Source organism: Erinaceus europaeus, chromosome 10 (genome assembly GCF_950295315.1).
Source record: "Erinaceus europaeus chromosome 10, mEriEur2.1, whole genome shotgun sequence".
Lineage (NCBI taxonomy): Eukaryota > Metazoa > Chordata > Mammalia > Eulipotyphla > Erinaceidae > Erinaceus > Erinaceus europaeus.
In genome coordinates this window covers 14,345,036-14,363,797 of record NC_080171.1, presented here as the reverse complement: position 1 = coordinate 14,363,797, position 18,762 = coordinate 14,345,036, and the positions used below count along the sequence as shown (strand labels likewise).

At 49.6% G+C, this 18,762-nt stretch overlaps 1 protein-coding gene across 2 annotated transcripts in view; it reads left to right on the top strand.

Moving 5' to 3' along the window:
• The window catches only part of TMOD1 (tropomodulin 1), a 94,615-nt gene that overhangs the window by 13,540 nt on the left and 62,313 nt on the right, over nt 1-18,762 (top strand). The window contains exons 2-3 of one of the 2 annotated variants that reach the window (XM_060199144.1): nt 9,656-9,827; nt 9,929-9,955. In XM_060199144.1, coding sequence (XP_060055127.1) covers nt 9,705-9,827; nt 9,929-9,955 — 150 coding nt within the window. In that variant the 5' untranslated portion in view covers nt 9,656-9,704. Of the gene's footprint in view, nt 1-9,655; nt 9,828-9,928; nt 9,956-18,762 lie in introns of those variants that run through there. The other variant, XM_007524120.3, reaches the window with a different exon arrangement.

Here is an 18,762-nt window from a genome sequence, read left to right as displayed (position 1 = left end):
GTAACCCCCAATCGATCTGATCTGGGGCCCATATTCAGCACAGGGGCCTGTGTATCCCTGTAGGTCTGAGCTCACATTCCATGGTCGTAGCTAGGAACATTCTAGGCTTCACTCATTTCAGGACCAGGCTTCTTCTCGTGGAGGAGTATGTTGACCCAGTAGGACTTTTTAAATTTAAACCCCTTGATCACGCAGGCTGGCGTGTGGACCTCTGAGGCTCCTGGCCTGGCATTTGTAGCAACTGCAGCGAGTGACGGACTCAGAGGCCGTGTTTGGCATCTGTGTTTTTCCCTCCAGGAGGTACTTTCCCATATGACTAAGAGAATGAGATCAGCCAGGAGAAAATAAATGCAAACAAGAACAGAAAACAAGTCTTTGAAAGATAGCTGGTCTGAGTCTCCATCCTCTCCAACCCCGTGACTCCAAACATGGTGTTCATAAATCAGCCCCTGGAAGGTCCTGAATTCCATCTTGTCAGCTCCCAACAACCATCAGCCAAGATACCCACCGCCTGGGGCCCCACCGCTTCGGCTCACATGCCTGTCCCAGCAGGTGCATACGTCCTCCTGTCAGTCCATTGCCTCAGTGGGTGTTTTTGTTGTTGTTTTTTTTTTAATCTTTGGGAAGTTTCTCGTGGCAACCTGACACTTGATAAACTAAGTAAATCTATGTCTTCTCAACAGGGAGACACTGCCCAGCCAGTGGGAGCCAGGGCAGGGATTCCTGTCCAGGGCGCCACTGGTCCAAACATCCGTCTTTCACCAGATTGGTCCCCCACATGGGGACTTTTCTGTAAAGGGGGTGCGGGGACTAATAGACTAATGGACACCTCACTCTTGTCCCCAGCCCAGGGCTGTGGATGAACTGACTGTGTAACAGCACCACAGGGCTATGGTGTTACTCTTACTCCACCCACCTGACTACAAGCATCCTTGGGGCCTCTCACTGGTTTCTGTCTTTCTCATCGAAGCCTGCACACAGTGAGGCTGCGGGTCAGGTGGAGAGACAGAGGTCCAGAGAAGCCGGGCTGCCTACTCCAGGTCAAACAGCAAATTCTCAAACCCAGACAAGTCTTATAACCAGATCCCCTGTCTCCTATCCCAGTGTCCCTCCTGCCATTGCCTGATGGCGCCATCTTCCTTGGGGGAACGTCTGGTGTGGTGGGGGCTGCGGGGGGAGGAGCAGCGTGAGTGAAGGCTGAGTCTGACCTAGACCTTCAGGGTGCGCGCATCTTGGGATTGGCCTCCACAGGGTGAGCGTCCTGGGATTGGCCTCCACAGGGTGAGCGTCCCGGGATTGGCCTCCACAGGGTGCGCGACCCCAGGATTGGCCTCCACAGGGTGCGCGTCCCGGGATTGGCCTCCACAGGGTGAGCGTCTTGGGATTGGCCTCCACGGGGTGAGCGTCCCGGGATTGGCTTCCACAGGGTGAGCGTCTTGGGATTGGCCTCCACGGGGTGAGCGTCCCGGGATTGGCCTCCACGGGGTGCACGTCCGGGATTGGCCTCCACAGGGTGAGCATCCTGGGATTGGCTTCCACGGGCCAAGCATCCTGGGATTGGCCTCCACTGGGTGAGCGTTTTAGGATTGGCCTCCACAGGGTGAGCGTCCTGGGATTGGCCTCCACAGGGTGAGCATCCTGGGATTGGCTTCCACGGGGTGAGCATCCCGGGATTGGCCTCCACAGGGTGCACGTCCTGGGATTGGCCTCCACAGGGTGAGCATCCTGGGATTGGCTTCCACGGGCCAAGCATCCTGGGATTGGCCTCCACAGGGTGAGCGTCCCGGGATTGGCTTCCACAGGGTGCGCGTCCCGGGATTGGCCTCCACAGGGTGAGCGGGTGAGCGTCCCGGGATTGGCTTCCACAGGGTGATCGTCCCGGGATTGGCTTCCACAGGATGAGCGTCCTGGGATTGGCTTCCACGGGCCAAGCGTCCTGGGATTGGCCTCCACAGGGTGAGCATCTTGGGTTTGGCCTCCACAGCGTGAGCGTCCCGGGATTGGCCTCCACAGGGTGAGCATCCTGGGATTGGCTTCCTTGGGGTGAGCGTCCCGGGATTGGCCTCCACAGGGTGAGCATCCTGGGATTGGCTTCCACGGGCCAAGCATCCTGGGATTGGCCTCCACAGGGTGAGCGTCTTGGGATTGGCCTCCACAGGGTGAGCGTCCCGGGATTGGCCTCCACAGGGTGAGCATCCTGGGATTGGCTTCCACAGGGTGAGCGTCCCGGGATTGGCCTCCACAGGGTGCGCGTCCCGGGATTGGCCTCCACAGGGTGAGCATCCTGGGATTGACTTCCACAGGGTGAGCGTCCCGGGATTGGCCTCCACAGGGTGCGCGTCCCGGGATTGGCCTCCACAGGGTGCGCGTCCCGGGATTGGCCTCCACAGGGTGCGCGTCCCGGGATTGGCCTCCATAGGGTGAGCGTCCTGGGATTGGCCTCCACAGGGTGAGCGTCTTGGGATTGGCCTCCACAGGGTGAGCGTCCCGGGATTGGCCTCCACAGGGTGAGCATCCTGGGATTGGCTTCCACAGGGTGAGCGTCCCGGGATTGGCCTCCACAGGGTGTGCGTCCCGGGATTGGCCTCCACAGGGTGCGCGTCCCGGGATTGGCCTCCATAGGGTGAGCGTCCTGGGATTGGCTTCCATAAGCCGTGCTTCACCGGATGCTTTGTAGCCACTGCCTTAAAGTTCTCAATTTTACCTTTGGATTTTTCTTTATTTTTGCCGCTAGAGTTTTTAGTGGGACTTCACACCTGCCTGATTCCACAATGCCTGGAGGACCTCATTTTTTAAAAAAAGTTTTTCTTTCCTTTTCCTTATAGAGAGAGGGTAGGAGACAGGGAGGAAGATAGCAAGAGTGATTAGGAGAGACCGTACAGCATTGCTCCACTACTTACGAAGCTCCCCTTTTGCATGATACTTGCATGGTGTCAAACCTAGGCCGTCGTGCATGGTAATGTACGCTCTGGCTGCTAAGCCATCGCCCTGGCCCCTGCACTTAGAGTGTTAAGTGAAGCCCTGTAGAGAGGGAGCATGCACCACAGTCTGGAACCTTGACTCGCAAGGGTCCCACCTCCTGCTGCCTGTCTGCTCCCTGGGGGAGCTGCATGGACTGGGTCCTGCCCCCCATGCAGTCAGCTGGCAAACGTAGGAGGAGCCTCTCAGTCCCCCCACCCGGCCTCCCCAGGCCAGGCACAGAGTACCTGGGGTCACCCATCCTTAGGGTTGAGGCAATGGCCAGTGAGGAGAGGAGGTGCCTGGCTTGACCAGGATAAGATGTGTCTGCCCAGTATCCTGCAGAGGAAGGAAGGTGAAGCCCTGAGCCCCAATCACAGGGCCACCTGTGCTCACATTGGTAAACAGGAAGCCGCCACCACCTCAGGTCAAGAGAGAGCCTGGGGGATGGGGAGACAGTGAAGTGTTTCTGCACAAGACTTTCATGCCTGAGCCTCCGAATCATGAGACAAAGGATAGGTTTTATATGTCACTGCTCCCCCCATTTTTTTTAAATCAAAGGTGTTGTTTTTTGCAATCCAGAAGTATACCAACACAAAGGGACCACAGGGTCTTACTTTGCTCTAGACCCAGAAGTCTGTGGCCAGTCCCTCTCTGCTTCCACCCCTCACCCGGGCAGAGGGAGCAGTGAGGCTGACATGCCAGAGCTCCCTGGCAAGTGGCATCAGAGGATGGCACCTTGGTGGCTGCCCCCCCCCCCGTCCTGTTTCTCTGAGTCCCTTCACAGGTGACAGTGCCCCCTGAGGCGGCTTCCCTCCTTGCCTGACGGGAGTGCAGGCCTGCAGCGCAGAAGGCGGTGGTGGTCTCTGTAGTCTGCAAACATCTGCCCCGGAGCCTGTCTTCCCAGCATAATGATTGTCTCACCCCAAACTCCATTACTCTCCTGTCCACCCCTTTCATGCCCTACCTGCTCTGCTCCCTGCCCCCAAGAGGCCCCTCAGTTTGAAATCTGGAGGCCAAGAGGTACTGGAGCCGAGTTCTTAGCCTCACTTCACCCCCTCCCAGGGGGCCACTGCTTTTTTAAAAATTATTTATTTATTATTGGATAGAGACAGAGAGAAACTAAGAGGAGGAGATAGAGGGAGAGAGACAGAGAGACACCTGCAGCCCTGCTTCACCACTCGTGAAGCTTTCCCCCTGCAGGTGGGGGCCATGGGCTTGAACCTGGGTCCTTTCACACCGTAATGTGTGTGCTTAACCAGGTGCGCCGCTGCTTATGGTGCTGCGCACAAGACAGTGGGGGAGAGCTGGGGGGGGCAGAGAGACTGTGTCTGGTTATTTCTGACCACCCACGTGCTTGTGGCTGCACAGCTGGGCTCCTGTGGGCCCCCAGGGGGAGGGCTGAAGCTTTGGGGATCTCTGGTGGTCAGGCCGGTGAGGCGTGCCGCCGAGGTGTACAGGACAGTCCTCAAGCAAAGACACCGTAAGGGTCGGGTTCCGAGGTTGAGGACCCCAGCTATGTGGCTAGATCCCAGAGCAGCACCTCTTGTTTCCCGAGTCGAGGCCATTCCCTGGGAAGCTGAACCCGGAGGATTGATGGAAGAAGGCAGAGCTGAGCCCTAAAAGCCATCTCAGTGTCAGCACTGTAAAGCTACAGCTCACAGATCCAGGTGTCCCCAAGCCCAGCCCCCAGGCTGGAGTTTGGTGTGCAAATATAAGATCCATTTTACTGTGGAAACCAGTAGGGAGGAAAGATGTAACTTAAACTCAGGTTTGAATGAGTGTCACCGTGTGAAATCAAAGCCTGTCAGGCCAGAATGGACATGTCGGCGTAGCTGAGTGACAGGCCAGTGGAGCAGATAGAGGCGTATTGCATGGAGGGGTTTTGATTACTTGCTAAGCCCATTGAGGGACCAGGCTCTTCTGGGGTTGTGACTACACGTTTCTCACGTTGTTGGCTTGAGTGCAGGGGCACGAGCTCCAGACACACAGGTGACTCTTCTTCCTGAGCTCATGATGCCATTTTTCCCACTGGAGCTTTCTCTTTGGTATTGATGGGAGGGGGCTGACAGAGCTTTGCATTTCCCTGCCTGAGCACTGCAGGTACCAGAGTAGCGTTTTGGTCCCTCCCTTCCTCTTTCTTTCTCTCTGGCTCTTGTGCAACGCTCTCTCGTAGGTAATAAAGCTTCTTAAAAACGGAATATTGGACACTAAGACACATCATAGTCACAATGAGAAGAAGTAAGGATAAAGAAAGGATCCTAAAGGCTGCAAGAGAGAAACAAAAAGTCACATACAAGGGAAAACCCATAAGATTATCTGCAGACTTCTCCACTCAAACTCTAAAAGCCAGAAGGGAGTGGCAAGATATCTATCGAGCCCTGAATGAAAAAGGGTTTCAACCAAGGATAATATATCCTGCTAGACTTTCATTCAAGCTAGATGGAGGGATCCAAACCTTCTTAGATAAAAAACAGTTAAAGGAGGCAACCATCACCAAGCCAGCCCTGAAAGAGGTTCTAAAAGACCTCTTATAAACAAGAACATCACTATAATACTTGCAATATATCAGAGCAAACAAAAATTTTTTTTTGAACAATGGCACTACAATACATTAAATCCATAATATCAATAAATGTCAGTGGCTTAAACTCACCCATCAAAAGGCACAGGTTGGGGGAATGGATCAGAAAACATAACCCAACCATATGCTGCTTGCAAGAATCCCATCTGTCACAACAAGATAAACTCAGACTTAAAGTGAAAGGATGGAAAACTATCATACAGGCTAACAAACCACAAAAAAGGGCAGGAACAGCCATTCTCATCTCAGACACGATAGATTTTAAATTAAATAAAGTAATAAAAGATAGGCAAGGACATTACATAATGATTAGAGGATCAATCAGCCAAGAAGACTTAACAATTATTAACATCTATGCACCCAATGAGGGACCATCTAAATACATTAAGCACCTACTGAAAGAATTTCAAAAATACATCAATAGTAATACAATAATAGTGGGAGACTTCAATACCCCACTCTCACACTTAGACAGGTCAACAAAGCAGAGAACCAATAAAGATACAAGAGAATTGAATGAAGAGATTGACAGACTAGACCTCTTGGACATTTTCAGAGTCCTTCACCCCAAAAACGGAATATTGGGGGACAGGTGGCAGTACACCTGGTTGAGCGTGTATGTCACCATGTCCAAAGGCCTAGGGTTCAAGCCCCTGGTCCCCCTGCAAGGAGGAAGCTTCATGAGTAGTGAAACAGTGCTTCGGATGTCTCTCTCCCTTTCTCCTTCATCTCCCCTCCCCTTTCAATTTCTCTCTCTCCTACCAAAAAAAAGAAAAAAAAGAAAACAAAAACAACGGTGTGCAAGGAGCATTTTTTCCATTTTATTGAATAGGACAGAGAGAAACTGAGAGAAGAGGGGGAGAGAAAGAGAGACACCTGAAAACCTGCTTCACCATTCATGAAACATTCTTCTTACAGGTAGGGAGTGGGGGACTCGAACCCAGATCCTCACTCAGGTCCTTTTGCTTAGTCCTGTGTGCACTTGACTGGATGTGACACCTCCTGGCCCTTGCCACCTCACCATTTAATCCACCAGCTTCAGAAAGAAAAGCTGGCAGCTCAGCTCATGGAGACTGAGGACATGTGGACACAGGTTTGGGTACTAAGCTGCTAATGGCTTCTACAGCAATCTAGTGTGTGTCAGAAGGAGAAAGTGCACATCTGGGTGGTGGCACATCTGTTTGAGGGCAGATGTTATTATGCTCAGGAACCAGGTTCAAGCACGTGGTCTCCACCTGCAGGGATAAAGGCTTCACAGGCAATAAAGCCGTGCTATGGGTCTCTGTCTCTTGATGTCTCTCTTTCTCTCTCAATTTCTCTTTGTCTCTAAAATCTCCTCAGGTCTGTTGACTGGACCAACTCAAGCTGGTAGGTATTGATGCATTTCAAAGAACTAGAATTGGATTCACCTTTCCTGCCCAGATGGCTCTTGGGGAGAGAGGAATAAAGAAGCCTAGGGACTGCTCACAGGGAATCCATGGTGCCGGGCTAGCGTGGGGGTACCTCTTCCCGGGTGCGTACTCTCTGGGTAGGAGAGAACTCAACCAGAGCCAGCCTGGGCTGCTATTCACTCAGCGATGTGAGGGAGAGGATTCAGGAACAGACTTGTGGTGGTGAGACAATGCAATATCTTTATTGATCAGAGAGCCAAGGCTTTTAAAGGGCAGACCCGGAAGTGGCAAGTCGGAAACGGAAATGGCTAGGAAAGGGGCGGAGAAAGGCAAAAGGGGCTGGAAAAGTAGGAACTTCCTTAGCAACTGTTGTGAGGATTTTAACTGGTAGGATTAATACTACCCTGCAGGCAGGGAGGGTCTTGAGGGTAGAAAGAAGATAGATCAAAGGAATGGAATGGGTGGGGATCTCTCCGGCAAAATAATGATTATGTAGATAGGCCATAGTATCAGGAATGCAGGGTGGAGCAGGGGGAGCTGGCTTAATGTTTTAAGGAATGCCAGGCTCCTGGAGGCAGAAACATCAGGGTGCTTTGTGAGGCTCATGGGAGGCTGGGGTGTGTGAAGCAGTGTTCACTGACATGGCGCTGTGACCGTGATGGGTTCTGCTTGCCCAGGGAATGCTAAGGCTTACTAGAGGAGATGATATGAGAGCTGGGCATGTCATGTAATCAGCCAAGCTGAGGAACAGAAGGGCTTAAGGCACACCTGGGTTCAAACAGTGGTTCTGGGGACCAAGCAATGGTTAAGCACACACAGTACAATTCACAAGGACCAGGTTCAAGCCCCTGGTCTCCACCTGCAGGGGGAAAGCTTCACAAGTGGTGAAACAGGGCTGCAGATGTCTCTCTGTCCTTTCCCTTCCTATCTCCCCCTCCCTTCTCAATTTCTGTCTCTGTTCAATAATAAATAAATAAATAATAAAATAAGTTAAAAATATTTAAATTAAAAAACCTAAAATATTTTTTTAAAAAAGTGGTTCTGCCCCTTCATGGTAATATAGTTTGTATAAGTCACCAACTTCTTCAGTTCTACTGCCCTCAATTGTGAAATGGAGGCAAAGCAGCCACCTACCTCAGAGATAAACTCAGAAATCTTTGTGACCTGGGACATGGTGCAGTGGTTAAAGCAGTAGGCTCACGCATGAAATCCTAAGTTTGATCCCTAGCATTGCATGTGCCAGAGTCATGCTCTGGTGTGTTCTCATTCTCTCTCTCTCTTTCTCTCTAATAAATTGAGAGAAGAAAGGATGGATGGATGAATGGATGGAAAGGGAAAGAAGAAAAAGAGAATAAATTCTTGGGCCAGCAAATAGTTCTATGGATAGCGTGCTGCTTTGCCATGTGTGCCACCTAGGTTTGAGCCTGGCCTGCACCATGCTGAAGGGAGCTCCAGTGCTGTGGTTTCTTTCACTCCCTCCCTCTCCCTCTGCCCTTCTTTGCCGGGCTGAGCTTCACGGGCGGGAGACAGAGACGACCAGGGACTCATGGCTGAGTGGTATGCAGTTCAGTCTTTATTCATGTGGAACGCAGCGCAATCTAGCTATCTCTAATCACAATCCTGTCCTTCTGTATCCTGAGGTGGAAGAGTCAGGTCTGAAGAGGATGTACGTAGGATAGGGGGTGGGGAGAAGGAAAAAGTGTGCAAAACAGTGAGGATTAAACCAATGCCCTGGAGGCAGGGGGTGCTCAGTCAACAATGGCTGTGCAAATAGAATACAGTGTTAAGCAGGGGGGATCAAACCAATGAAACAGAAGGGGTCTTAGAAGCATACCAACACTTCTCTGTCTCTCTCTTCAGAAAAAGAAAAAAATAAACTTGTAATATGCTATAATGTGAGACGTCACGTGGTGGTAAAAGCTAGCTAGCTCTTACTGTGGGCACTTTTCAAGAGGATGAAGTGGAACGTGGCCAGTTAAGTGTGTGCCTGCAGCAGGCATGCGAGTGAATGACCACTAAAGTGCTAGAATAAACCACGGAGGCCTTTGCCATCAGCTTGGCAAAGTCCAGCGTTGATGTCCCATCGGGGCATGAGGGGCAGATGAAGGGCTGCACAGAAGAGTAAACAGCTTGAAGGATGCCATTGTTGTCGTGTACTCAGTAGCCATTTCTAATCACCTATTTACCCGTACCTGACAGCCGTGCGGATCACAACTGATTACAGTTTATTAAACCCCATGCCCACGGGACTTTCCCCTACACACTGTTATTAGGAAATAAACCCAACTTCATACTGTCATCCACTCTGTGATGTTTATCCTGGTTCTCATAAAACATGCCCAGGACTCTTAAGTGATGATAAGCTCTGAGAGAGCAAATCCAAGAAGGGCCTTTCTTCTTTTTTTAAAAAATATATATTTTATTTATTTATTCCCTTTTGTTGCCCTTGTTTTTTTATTGTTATAGTTATTGTTGACATCGTTGTTAGATAGGACAGAGAGAAATGGAGAGAGGAGGGGAAGACAGAGAGGGGGAGAGAAAGATAGACACCTGCAGACCTGCTTCACCACCTGGGAAGCGACTTCCCTGCAGGTGAGGAGCCGGGACTCGAACGGGGATCCTTAAGCTTGTCCATGTGCTTTGTACCACATGCGCTTAATCCACTGCGCTACTGCCCAACTCCCCAAGAAGGGTCTTTCTAAGAGTTTCCTCTTCCTGGTAGGTCCTCCATTGGCACAGACCCTCAGAAGACAAAGACAAGTTCTTCTTCTATGATGTCATACAGACGAGAGCTAGAGAAATATCGTGACCTGGATGAAGATGAAATCCTCGGAGCCTTGACAGAAGAGGAGCTCAAGACGCTGGAAAATGAGCTGGATGAGCTGGACCCTGATGTGAGTAGGCTCTGAGGGGAGCACGTTCCGTGGGGATAGCACCCAGTCCCACCTGGGACAGACAGGCTGAAGCTGACACTTCCCTTTTCCTTCTGTGGCAGCGGCACTGGCATAGTGTCGTCTTTTCAGTGAGTGTGTGAGTGTGCGTGCATGTGCGTACGTGCATGTGTGTGTGTGTGTATGTGCCTGTGGGTGTGCGTGCATGCATGCGTACATTAGTGTGTGTGGTAACTCTAAAGCAAGGACCAGAAGAGATAGATCACCAGGTAGGGCATTTGCTTTGGCATTCACACAGTCTAGCTTTGAGTGCCAGCACCACACGGAAGGAAGCACCACAGCACCAGAGGTGGCTTTGGTGCTGTCGTGTGTCTCCCTCTCTCTCTGAGTGAAAAAAATCAGCCCAAGAGCAGTGAAACTTTACATACCTAAGGACTTGGTCTCAGGGAGAAGGAAAGACAGAATAGGATGATGTGTATAGAGTATTATGATTAGGAAGGTAACAAGACCTGAGATCTGCAGTTGGCAAGCTAGAGACCCAGAAGACGTGGTTTCATAGGGTCAGTCTAAATTCAAAGAACCAAAGAGAGCAGGTGACATGTTTCATTTTGAAGGGGACCAGGCAGTAGCACACCGGTTTAAGCACACATGACTCTTAAGTATAAGGCCCCATGCAAAGATCCCAGTTCGAATCCCTGGCTCTCCACCTGTGGGGGAGGGGGACACTTCACAAGCAATGAGGCAGGTCTGCAGGTATCTGCCTTTCTCTCCCTCTCTCTGTCTTCCCCTCCTCTCTCAATTTCTCTCTGTCCTATCCAACAAGAACAATAGCAGCAAAAACAATGGGAAAAAGATGACTGCCAGAAGCAATGCAGGCACCCAGCTCCAGCACAACCCTGTATGGGGAAAAAAAATGTTTAGGAAGAACCAATGTTTCATTTCAAATCCAAAGGCTAGGGCAGTGGGTAGGGAGTGGGAGGAACCTGTGTCCCCTGCTAAAGGCAGCCAGGTAGGAGGAAATTCCTGCTCTGGGAAGGGCAGTCTTCTCATTCTGTTCAGATCTTCAGCTGGCTGGATGTGGCCTGTCCACCTTACAGAAGGCAGTCTGCTCTACTTGGTCTATGGGGTGAGATATTGCGCTCATTCAGAAAGGGCTGTGGCATGCCATTCTACACCTATTGTCTTCTGTTCTTATAAACCATCATTAGTGGGGAGTTGGGCGGTAGTGCAGCGGGTTAAGCGCACATGGCGCAAAGCACAAGGACCAGTGTAAGGATCCCAGTTCGAGTCCCCAGCTCCCCACCTGCAGGAGAGTCGCTTCACAAGCAGTGAAGCAGGTCTGCAGGTGTCTATCTTTCTCTCCCCCTCTCTGTCTTCCCCTCCTCTCTCCATTTCTCTCTGTCCTATCCAGCAACAACAACATCAATAACAACAATAATAACTACAACAATAAAACAACAAGGGCAACAAAAAGGGAATAAATAAATATTTTAAAAAATTAAAAAATAAACCATCACTAGTAAATCACTAGGAAAAAAGTAACAAAGCTGAGAGGTGCTCTGGTGTCTGTCTCCTTCTTTATATCTAACTTTCTCATTAAAATAAAATAAATGAAATATTAAAAAATAATAGTAGAAACCAGGGCCTGGGGTGGTAGCGACTTATAGTCAATTCAGTAAACAAGACTTGTTTACCCGCGAGGTGTCAACCCTACACCTGTCATCTACAGGGGGCTTGGCGGGGTTTCGCCCACTCAGTGCTCAGTCAGGGGGAAGTGGGCCTAAAACACTGGGTCCTAAACAGGAGCTGACAGGGAGCCCAGAGAAGGGATTAATTCTAATGAGTGGGAGGCTTCCCAGAGCCCGTGATATTGGAACTCAGCCCTGGATTTTCCTAAATCACGAATACAAACAAAGAATTCTAGGCCAAGTGAAAGTCTAGAGCCATGAGAAGTGACTCTCATTCAGAAGATAATGGGGGGGGGGGTGTCTCAGTGTGGTTTCTGTGGCAGGTGGATGAGTTGGAGCTGGTACTGACAGGCTGGAAGAGATTTGCACAGCTAACTAAAGACTTTAGACTGTCCTCAGCAGTCCAAGGGAGCAACGACAAGGGAGAGCCTTGCTGCTTTCAAGAGCTGACCCCCTGGACAGATGGGCTGGAGGGGGTGCCTGGCAGATGGGTGAGAGGTAGACGGAGCTCACTGGGGAACCCCGGCATCCAGTATGGCCAGTGGTTGGTGTGTTCTTTTCTGGAGATGGGGAAATGTCCCTGACCTTACAAAACCGTTGCTATTTCTAGGAAGGAAAATTGCAGCCCCCAAGTCCTCCCCCATGCGGACCAGCACTGCCTCTGTCCTGTTGGCTGTGGTCTTGCCCCTCCCTGGTTACTGGTTGCCAGCTCCAGGCTGGGGATGAGGTTTGATTTTGGCTGTGTCTGCAAATTGGTCAGGTGGCAACGAGGATGAAGGTGAAGCTTCCTGCATGGGAGTGGGGAGGGGACAGGTGCAGAAGTTTGAACCCCAGCTGGTCTGCATGTGCAGAGACATCCCCCCCACACACACACACACACAGAAAAACTCCCTCTGAGCAGACACCAGGGCATCTGTTCCCCCCAGGTCCTCAGGCTGTAGGGACCACTCACACAGCTACCTCAGCCCTCCTCCCAGGAAAGTAAGAGAGAGGATGGGGAGCCTGGGCCTCAGTGGGCTGAGTGACTCCCTAACTCTCAGCTCCGGGTGGATGCCCTGCCCTGACTGTTGAGAAGTAGGTAGATGTGTTGTGCATTTAGACTTGGGAGGAGGGTTGAGCAATCTGAGACTTGTGATTCTTAGACCACTGTGGTTTCAAGGTGGACATTTTCAAAGACCGACTTCACCCCAGATCTAAGGAAAAGAAAAGAGAGGCTTTTCTAAATAACAGAAATAACAGCAACCCGTGGGAATTTTTTGTCCTGGCTGCACAATCAGCCCCTTCACTAAGACGTCTCTGTTACTTGATTTGCAATTCACTATGTGTGAGTTTTGAGAAAGATCGAATGAGCTCACCTTCATCCTGAGAGCACAAACATTCTAGTTTGAGTTTCACCGCCATTGACCCAGGTTCTAAAATCCCAGTACAGGGAGAGGCCAAAAGTATGTGGACCACTGGCGCCAGGAAGGGGTACAGAGACAAACACAGGCATGTGTCTAACCCCCAACTTTCAGAGCAGGAACTGAACCCAGAAAAGGGGAGGGAGCTTATGGCAACAGAACCAGACCAGAGCCCAGGACACTGGCACCCAGCCCACCACTCTCTCTGGTATAGTCTGTCTTTTTTTTTTTTTCTTTGCTTAACTTGATGTTGAGATGACACTTTCTGTGTGCTGGTACCTTGCAAATACTCTTCCATTGAACAAGCAGCATCACTCTCTGGTCCAGGCACTGCTGTCACTCCCATTTCACAGATGAGAATACTGAGAGACCAAGTGATGTGTTCAGGGTCCCACAACCGGGCAGGGGCTGTGCACTGAGGTCGTGCTGGGAGTTCACCACTTACCCATGTGGCTGTTGGGCTGGGTCGGAGTTACAGATGTCCCCTGGGTTTATAGTTGTGGTGGGTGTGTAAAACCCTCCTGTCTTCCTGGGAACAACCCAAGAGGCAGAAGTATGTGAAGCTCCTCCAATTAGGTACTTTTCCCTCTTGGGAGCTCAGTCTCTTTACTTGTAAAATGTACACAGTTAGGCCTTGGTCCCCTCTGACATCGTCTTGAACTCTGTGATTTAAAATTTTTTTAAAATTTATTTTAATGACAGAGAGATAACAGAGAAAGATGAGAGCTTAGAGCACTGTTCAGCTCTGACTTGTGCCGGGGATTGAACCTGGGAACTCGGAGTGTCAGGCCTGAGATTCTTTTGTGTAACTGTTATGATGTCTCCCCAGGCCTGTGATTTCATAAGCAGTCATTGGCAGTTTTCACTAGCTGAAGTCGGCTAACACTTCCAGGGTTTTATTTTCAGTGATGCAACTATTAGGCCCCATGTCATGTGACAGTGGAGTACTCAGAGTTGGAAAGCAGTTTTGTTTGTAACAGAGGTTTCCAAACTTGTACACATTTTTTTTTTTTAAATCCCTCAAAACTTTCTATCACTTACTTTGTAGGCTGGAAAAACTCGAGCTTATCATGAGATTGTTGCACTTGGACTCCCACGGGAGAAGAATGCTCCATGTGCTAAAAGTATCCACTGTTGACTGATTCCCCAAGAGGACCTGCCCTTTCTCCTCTCTCTGGAGTTAAGTGGATGCTGCTCTGAAGCTGAGCCAACTGCTCGGTTCAGATTGCCTCGAACCAGGCTGAGGGCTGAAGGGAGAACGACCAGTGTGAGAGAGGGGGGCTCGAGGTGACATGCGGGGGGGGGGGGGGAACCGGACCGTAACAGGTTCTCACAGGAGCTGGCTAGTTAACATTTAATGCAGGGGCCATGGGCAGACTGTGTGTAGGGGTTATCTTATTTGACAAAATGTTAAGTTCGAGAACTCAGTGCTATATTGAAGATGGGGGGAGGGGGCAGCAGCAAGACGCTGCCCCTGTTGTGCCCTGCATGTGACCCCGATTTGAACCCAGCACCCAGGGCACTGGATAGAGCTTTGGTGCTGTGCTCTTTTTCCTTCTTTGTCTCTCTCTGTCTGAAAAGGTCAGTTCGCAGCAATGACTAGGCAAATAAATCAGTAAAAATAAAGGTGAAGAAACTGAGGATTAGAGAGATAAAGCACCCTACCCAGGATGCACCCCTAGAACTGCCACGATTCCAGGAGCCCAGGCACCCAGGACTGGGCAGCTGGTGCCGACTTAGGCGGGCCTCCAGTGTGCACAGTGGGTGGGGGTAGGGGTGTAGCGCGGTGGAAGACAAGAAGGGAATTACAGGTCTGAAGGTTTTATTTTCAGTTTTCTTTTTTTTAATTTTTTTTTTAAATTTATTTATGAGAAAGATAGGAGGAAATAGAAAGAACCAGATATCACTCTGGTACATGTGCTGCCAGGGATTGAACTCAGGACTTTATGCTTAAGAGTCCAAAGCCTTAACACTGCGCCACCTCCCAGACCACTTTTCAGTTTGATTTTCATTGGTGTTATGAGGCTGTTTTCACCACCAATACTAACCATTAAAAAAAAAGAAACCACTAACACATAAAATGCCACTGTAATTATTGCCTTGGGAAAAAACAGACTCTTTTAAGTGTCCTAGTAAGAGGATCAGAATATTTGCAAGAGAGAAGATGATAGAGAAAACCCCACCCTGGTAGAGCATCTGGGTCTTAGGAATTTAGCTTGAAGTTGGTTCCTGGGAGTGTGTGACATGCTGCAGCCACAAAGCTGTGGAAATCTACAGGTTTCTTCAGTGGTGGCGATGATAATGTAATGGTGGTGATAAGAGCAGTGCATTAGCCGTGATAGCAGTAATAGTGATAATTACCCTACTGGGTGGGGGTAGATAGCTTAATGGTTATGCAAAGAGACTCTCATGCCTGAGGCTCCAAAGTCCCAGGTTCAATTCTCCTCACTACCATAAGCCAGAGCTGAGCAGTGCTCTGGTAAAACAAATAAATAAATAAATAAAATAATTACACTACTTTCACTGATTTTTTTTTAAGATAGGACAGAGAGAAATTGAGAGGGGAAGGAGATAGAGAGGGAGAGAAAGGTAGACACTTACAGACCTGCTTCAAGACCTGTGAAGCGGATCCCCTGCAGGTGGGGAGCAGGGGCTCAAACCCAGGTCCTTGTGCTTGGTAATATGTGCGCTTAACCAGATGTGCCACTGCCCAGCCCCTGTACACTATTGTTCTCTATTGAGGTCTTCTCACCTGCAGACTCCTATAAGTGTCGTGTGGGGATATGAAGTCCTATTAGATTGAGTCTGCCAGGCTGGGGTTAATGCCATTATAAGAGAAGGAAACAGACACCTGGAACAAGGCCAGCAAGCAAACACCTCTAGATGCAGGCACAGCTGCCTCCCTGAGCTTCTGTGAGCCTAGGGTTCTGAGAACAAGGGCTGTGAGCTGCAGGAAGAAATGATGGAGGGGAAACCCTAAAATTGTAACATCTCAGAGCTTAGAGACCATGCCCCCTAGACACACAGTGCAAATAAAATCCTCACGGGGGCCTGATGGCAGCACACCCGGTTAAACGTACATGGTATGCAAGGATCCAGGTTCAAGCCCCCGTCTCCCCATCTACAGGGGGAATGCTTCATGAACAGTGAAGCAGGTCTGCATGTATCTGCCTTTCTCTCTCCCTCCTCCTTCAGTTTCTCTCTGTCCTATATAATAAAATGGAATAAGTAAAATAAAATAAAAAGGCCTCCAGGAGCAGTGGATTTGTAGTGCTGGCACTAAGCTCTAGCAGTAACCTTAGAGGAAAAAAAAAAAGTCCTCTTCCCATCTTCAAGCCCCGGATTATGTCTTCAAAGCAGGAAGACACTCCCGGCCATGCTGGAGGCAGTCAAGTCAGGTCCATATGGCCACGGTTCCCCCTTGTAACACAAACCGGCAGTATCACAAGCCTGAGGCAGAAATAAACAGTTGAGATGGAAAGAAATAAATCTCTGCTCTAAAAATAGGCACACATCCTTAGAAACACTGCCGGCCACGCACAAGGGCTGGCGGTGTGAGGCTGAGAGACGCCAGGTATCTCCACACCACTGTCTTCTTGCCCCCTGACCTCTTCCTCATCTGCTCCTTCCCTCAGGCTGGCCTCTAGCTTCCTCAGGATATCCCCCCTTTTACCCCCTCCATCTCCCTTTCCCCACCTCTGCTTGCTCTTGGACCTGGAACCCTTCATTCCTCTAAAGTGAGAATCCTCCCTTTTCACAAGGTTCAACCTCCCTTCCTTGGGGAGCCTCCAGCCCCCAAAACTCCATCTTTCCCACCCAGGACACTGGGAAGTTAATATTTTTTAAAAACATTTATTTATTTATTCCCTTTTGTTGCCCTTGTTGTTTTATTGTTGTAGTTATTCTTGTTGTCGTTGTTGGATAGGACAGAGAGAAATGGAGAGAGGAGGGGAAGACAGAGGGGGAGAGAAAGACAGACACCTGCAGACCTGCTTCACCACTTGTGAAGCGACTCCCCTGCAGGTGGGGAGTCAGGGCTTGAACCAGGATCCTTTATGCCGGTCCTTGCGCTTTGCGCCACCTGCGCTTAACCCACTGCACTACAGCCTGACTCCCTGGAAGTTAATATTTTAAACAAGAAACATGTTAACCATATAAGAAATCACAGGATATACCTGTGTTCCCATCATCCAGGTTTAACAGATGTGTGATTTCTGCCTTATAGGATTCAGAGCATCCTTGAAAACAAAGGCAGAATTAACATCCAGTTTTAAACCCTGCCTTCCTCCTTGCCTTAAGTTTCGTGTCCATCTCTCACCCGAGCGAGAGGCAGCACATCAAGCCCTCACGGTACCGGACAGGTAGTATCGATGAAGGATGAAAGGTGGGCCAGTTTCTGGAAACCCATGGGCATCCGGGTCTGTCTTTCCCTTTTTCATTCTTGTTTTTGTTTGTTTTGCCTCCAGGATTCTCACTGGGACTCAGTGCCTCAGTGCCTGTGCTTGCTATGAATTCACTGCTCCTGTGGCTTTATTTATTTTTTTTTTTGGTTAGGACAGAGAGAAATTGAGAGGAGAAGGGAACATAGAGAGGGAGAAAGGGGGGCAGGCGGTAGCATAATGGGTTGAGCACACATGGTATGAAGTGCAAGGATCCTGGTTTGAGCCAACGGCTCCCCACCTGCAGTGGGGTCATTTCACGGGTGGTGAAGCAGGTCTATAGGTGTCTATTTTTGTCTCCCCGTCTCTGTCTTCTCCTCTCTAGATTTCTGTCTGTCCTATCCAACAACAATGGCAGGAGTAATAACAACAATAATAACAACAACAATGATAAACAACAAGTGCAACAAATGGGAAAAAATAGCCTCCAGGTGCAATGGATTTGTGATACAGGTACCATGCAGCCCCAGCTATAACCCTAGAGGCATAGAGAGAGAGAGAGATAAGACACCTCCCGCAAGTGGGGAGCCGGGGGCTCAAACTGAGACCCTTGCACGGGTCCTTGCACTTCGTGTGCCACCACCTGGCCCCCACTTTTGCATTCTTGAAAGAAGTAATGGAAGAAGGTTCTCAGAGATGTCTTTGGGAATCTGACTCTAACAGCAAAGGAAACAAAAGCAGAAATAAACAGATGGAAATACACCAAAATGAAAAGGCTTCTGCATAGCAAAGGAAACTCAGCAAAATGAAAAACATCCTGCTGGGTGGGAGAAAATATTTGCAAATCATACATCTGACAAGGGCTTCATATCCAAAATATATCAACAACTCACACAACTCAGCAACCAACAACAGGAAAACCGAACAGATACCAGTGATTTCTTATTATTAGGGAATTGCAAGTAACTCCGCTAGGGAAAGAGAGAGGCAGGCTGGGAGTATGGATCGACCTGCCAACACCCATGTTCATCGGGGAAGCAGTGACAGAAGCCAGACCTTCCACCTTCTGCATCCCACAGTGACCTTGGGTCCATACTCCCAGAGGGTTAGAGAATAGGAAAGCTATCAGGGGAAGGGATGGGATACGGAGTTGTGGTGGTGGGAATTGTGTGGAGTTGTACCCCTCTTATCCTATGGTCTTGTCAGTATTTCCTTTTTATAAATAAAACAATTAAAAAGTAAATAAAAAGATAACAGTGAGATATCACTTCACACCCGTGAGAATAGCTATTACCAGAAAAGACAAGGGAAGGCCGGGTGGAGGCACATTGGCTGAGCACATGTGTTATAACATACAAGGTCCTGGGTTCAAGCCCCTGGTCCCCACCTGCAGGGGGAAAGCTTCATGACTGGTGAAGCAGGGCTGCAGGTATTTCTCTGTCTCTCTTCCTCTCTATCTCTCTCTTCCCTC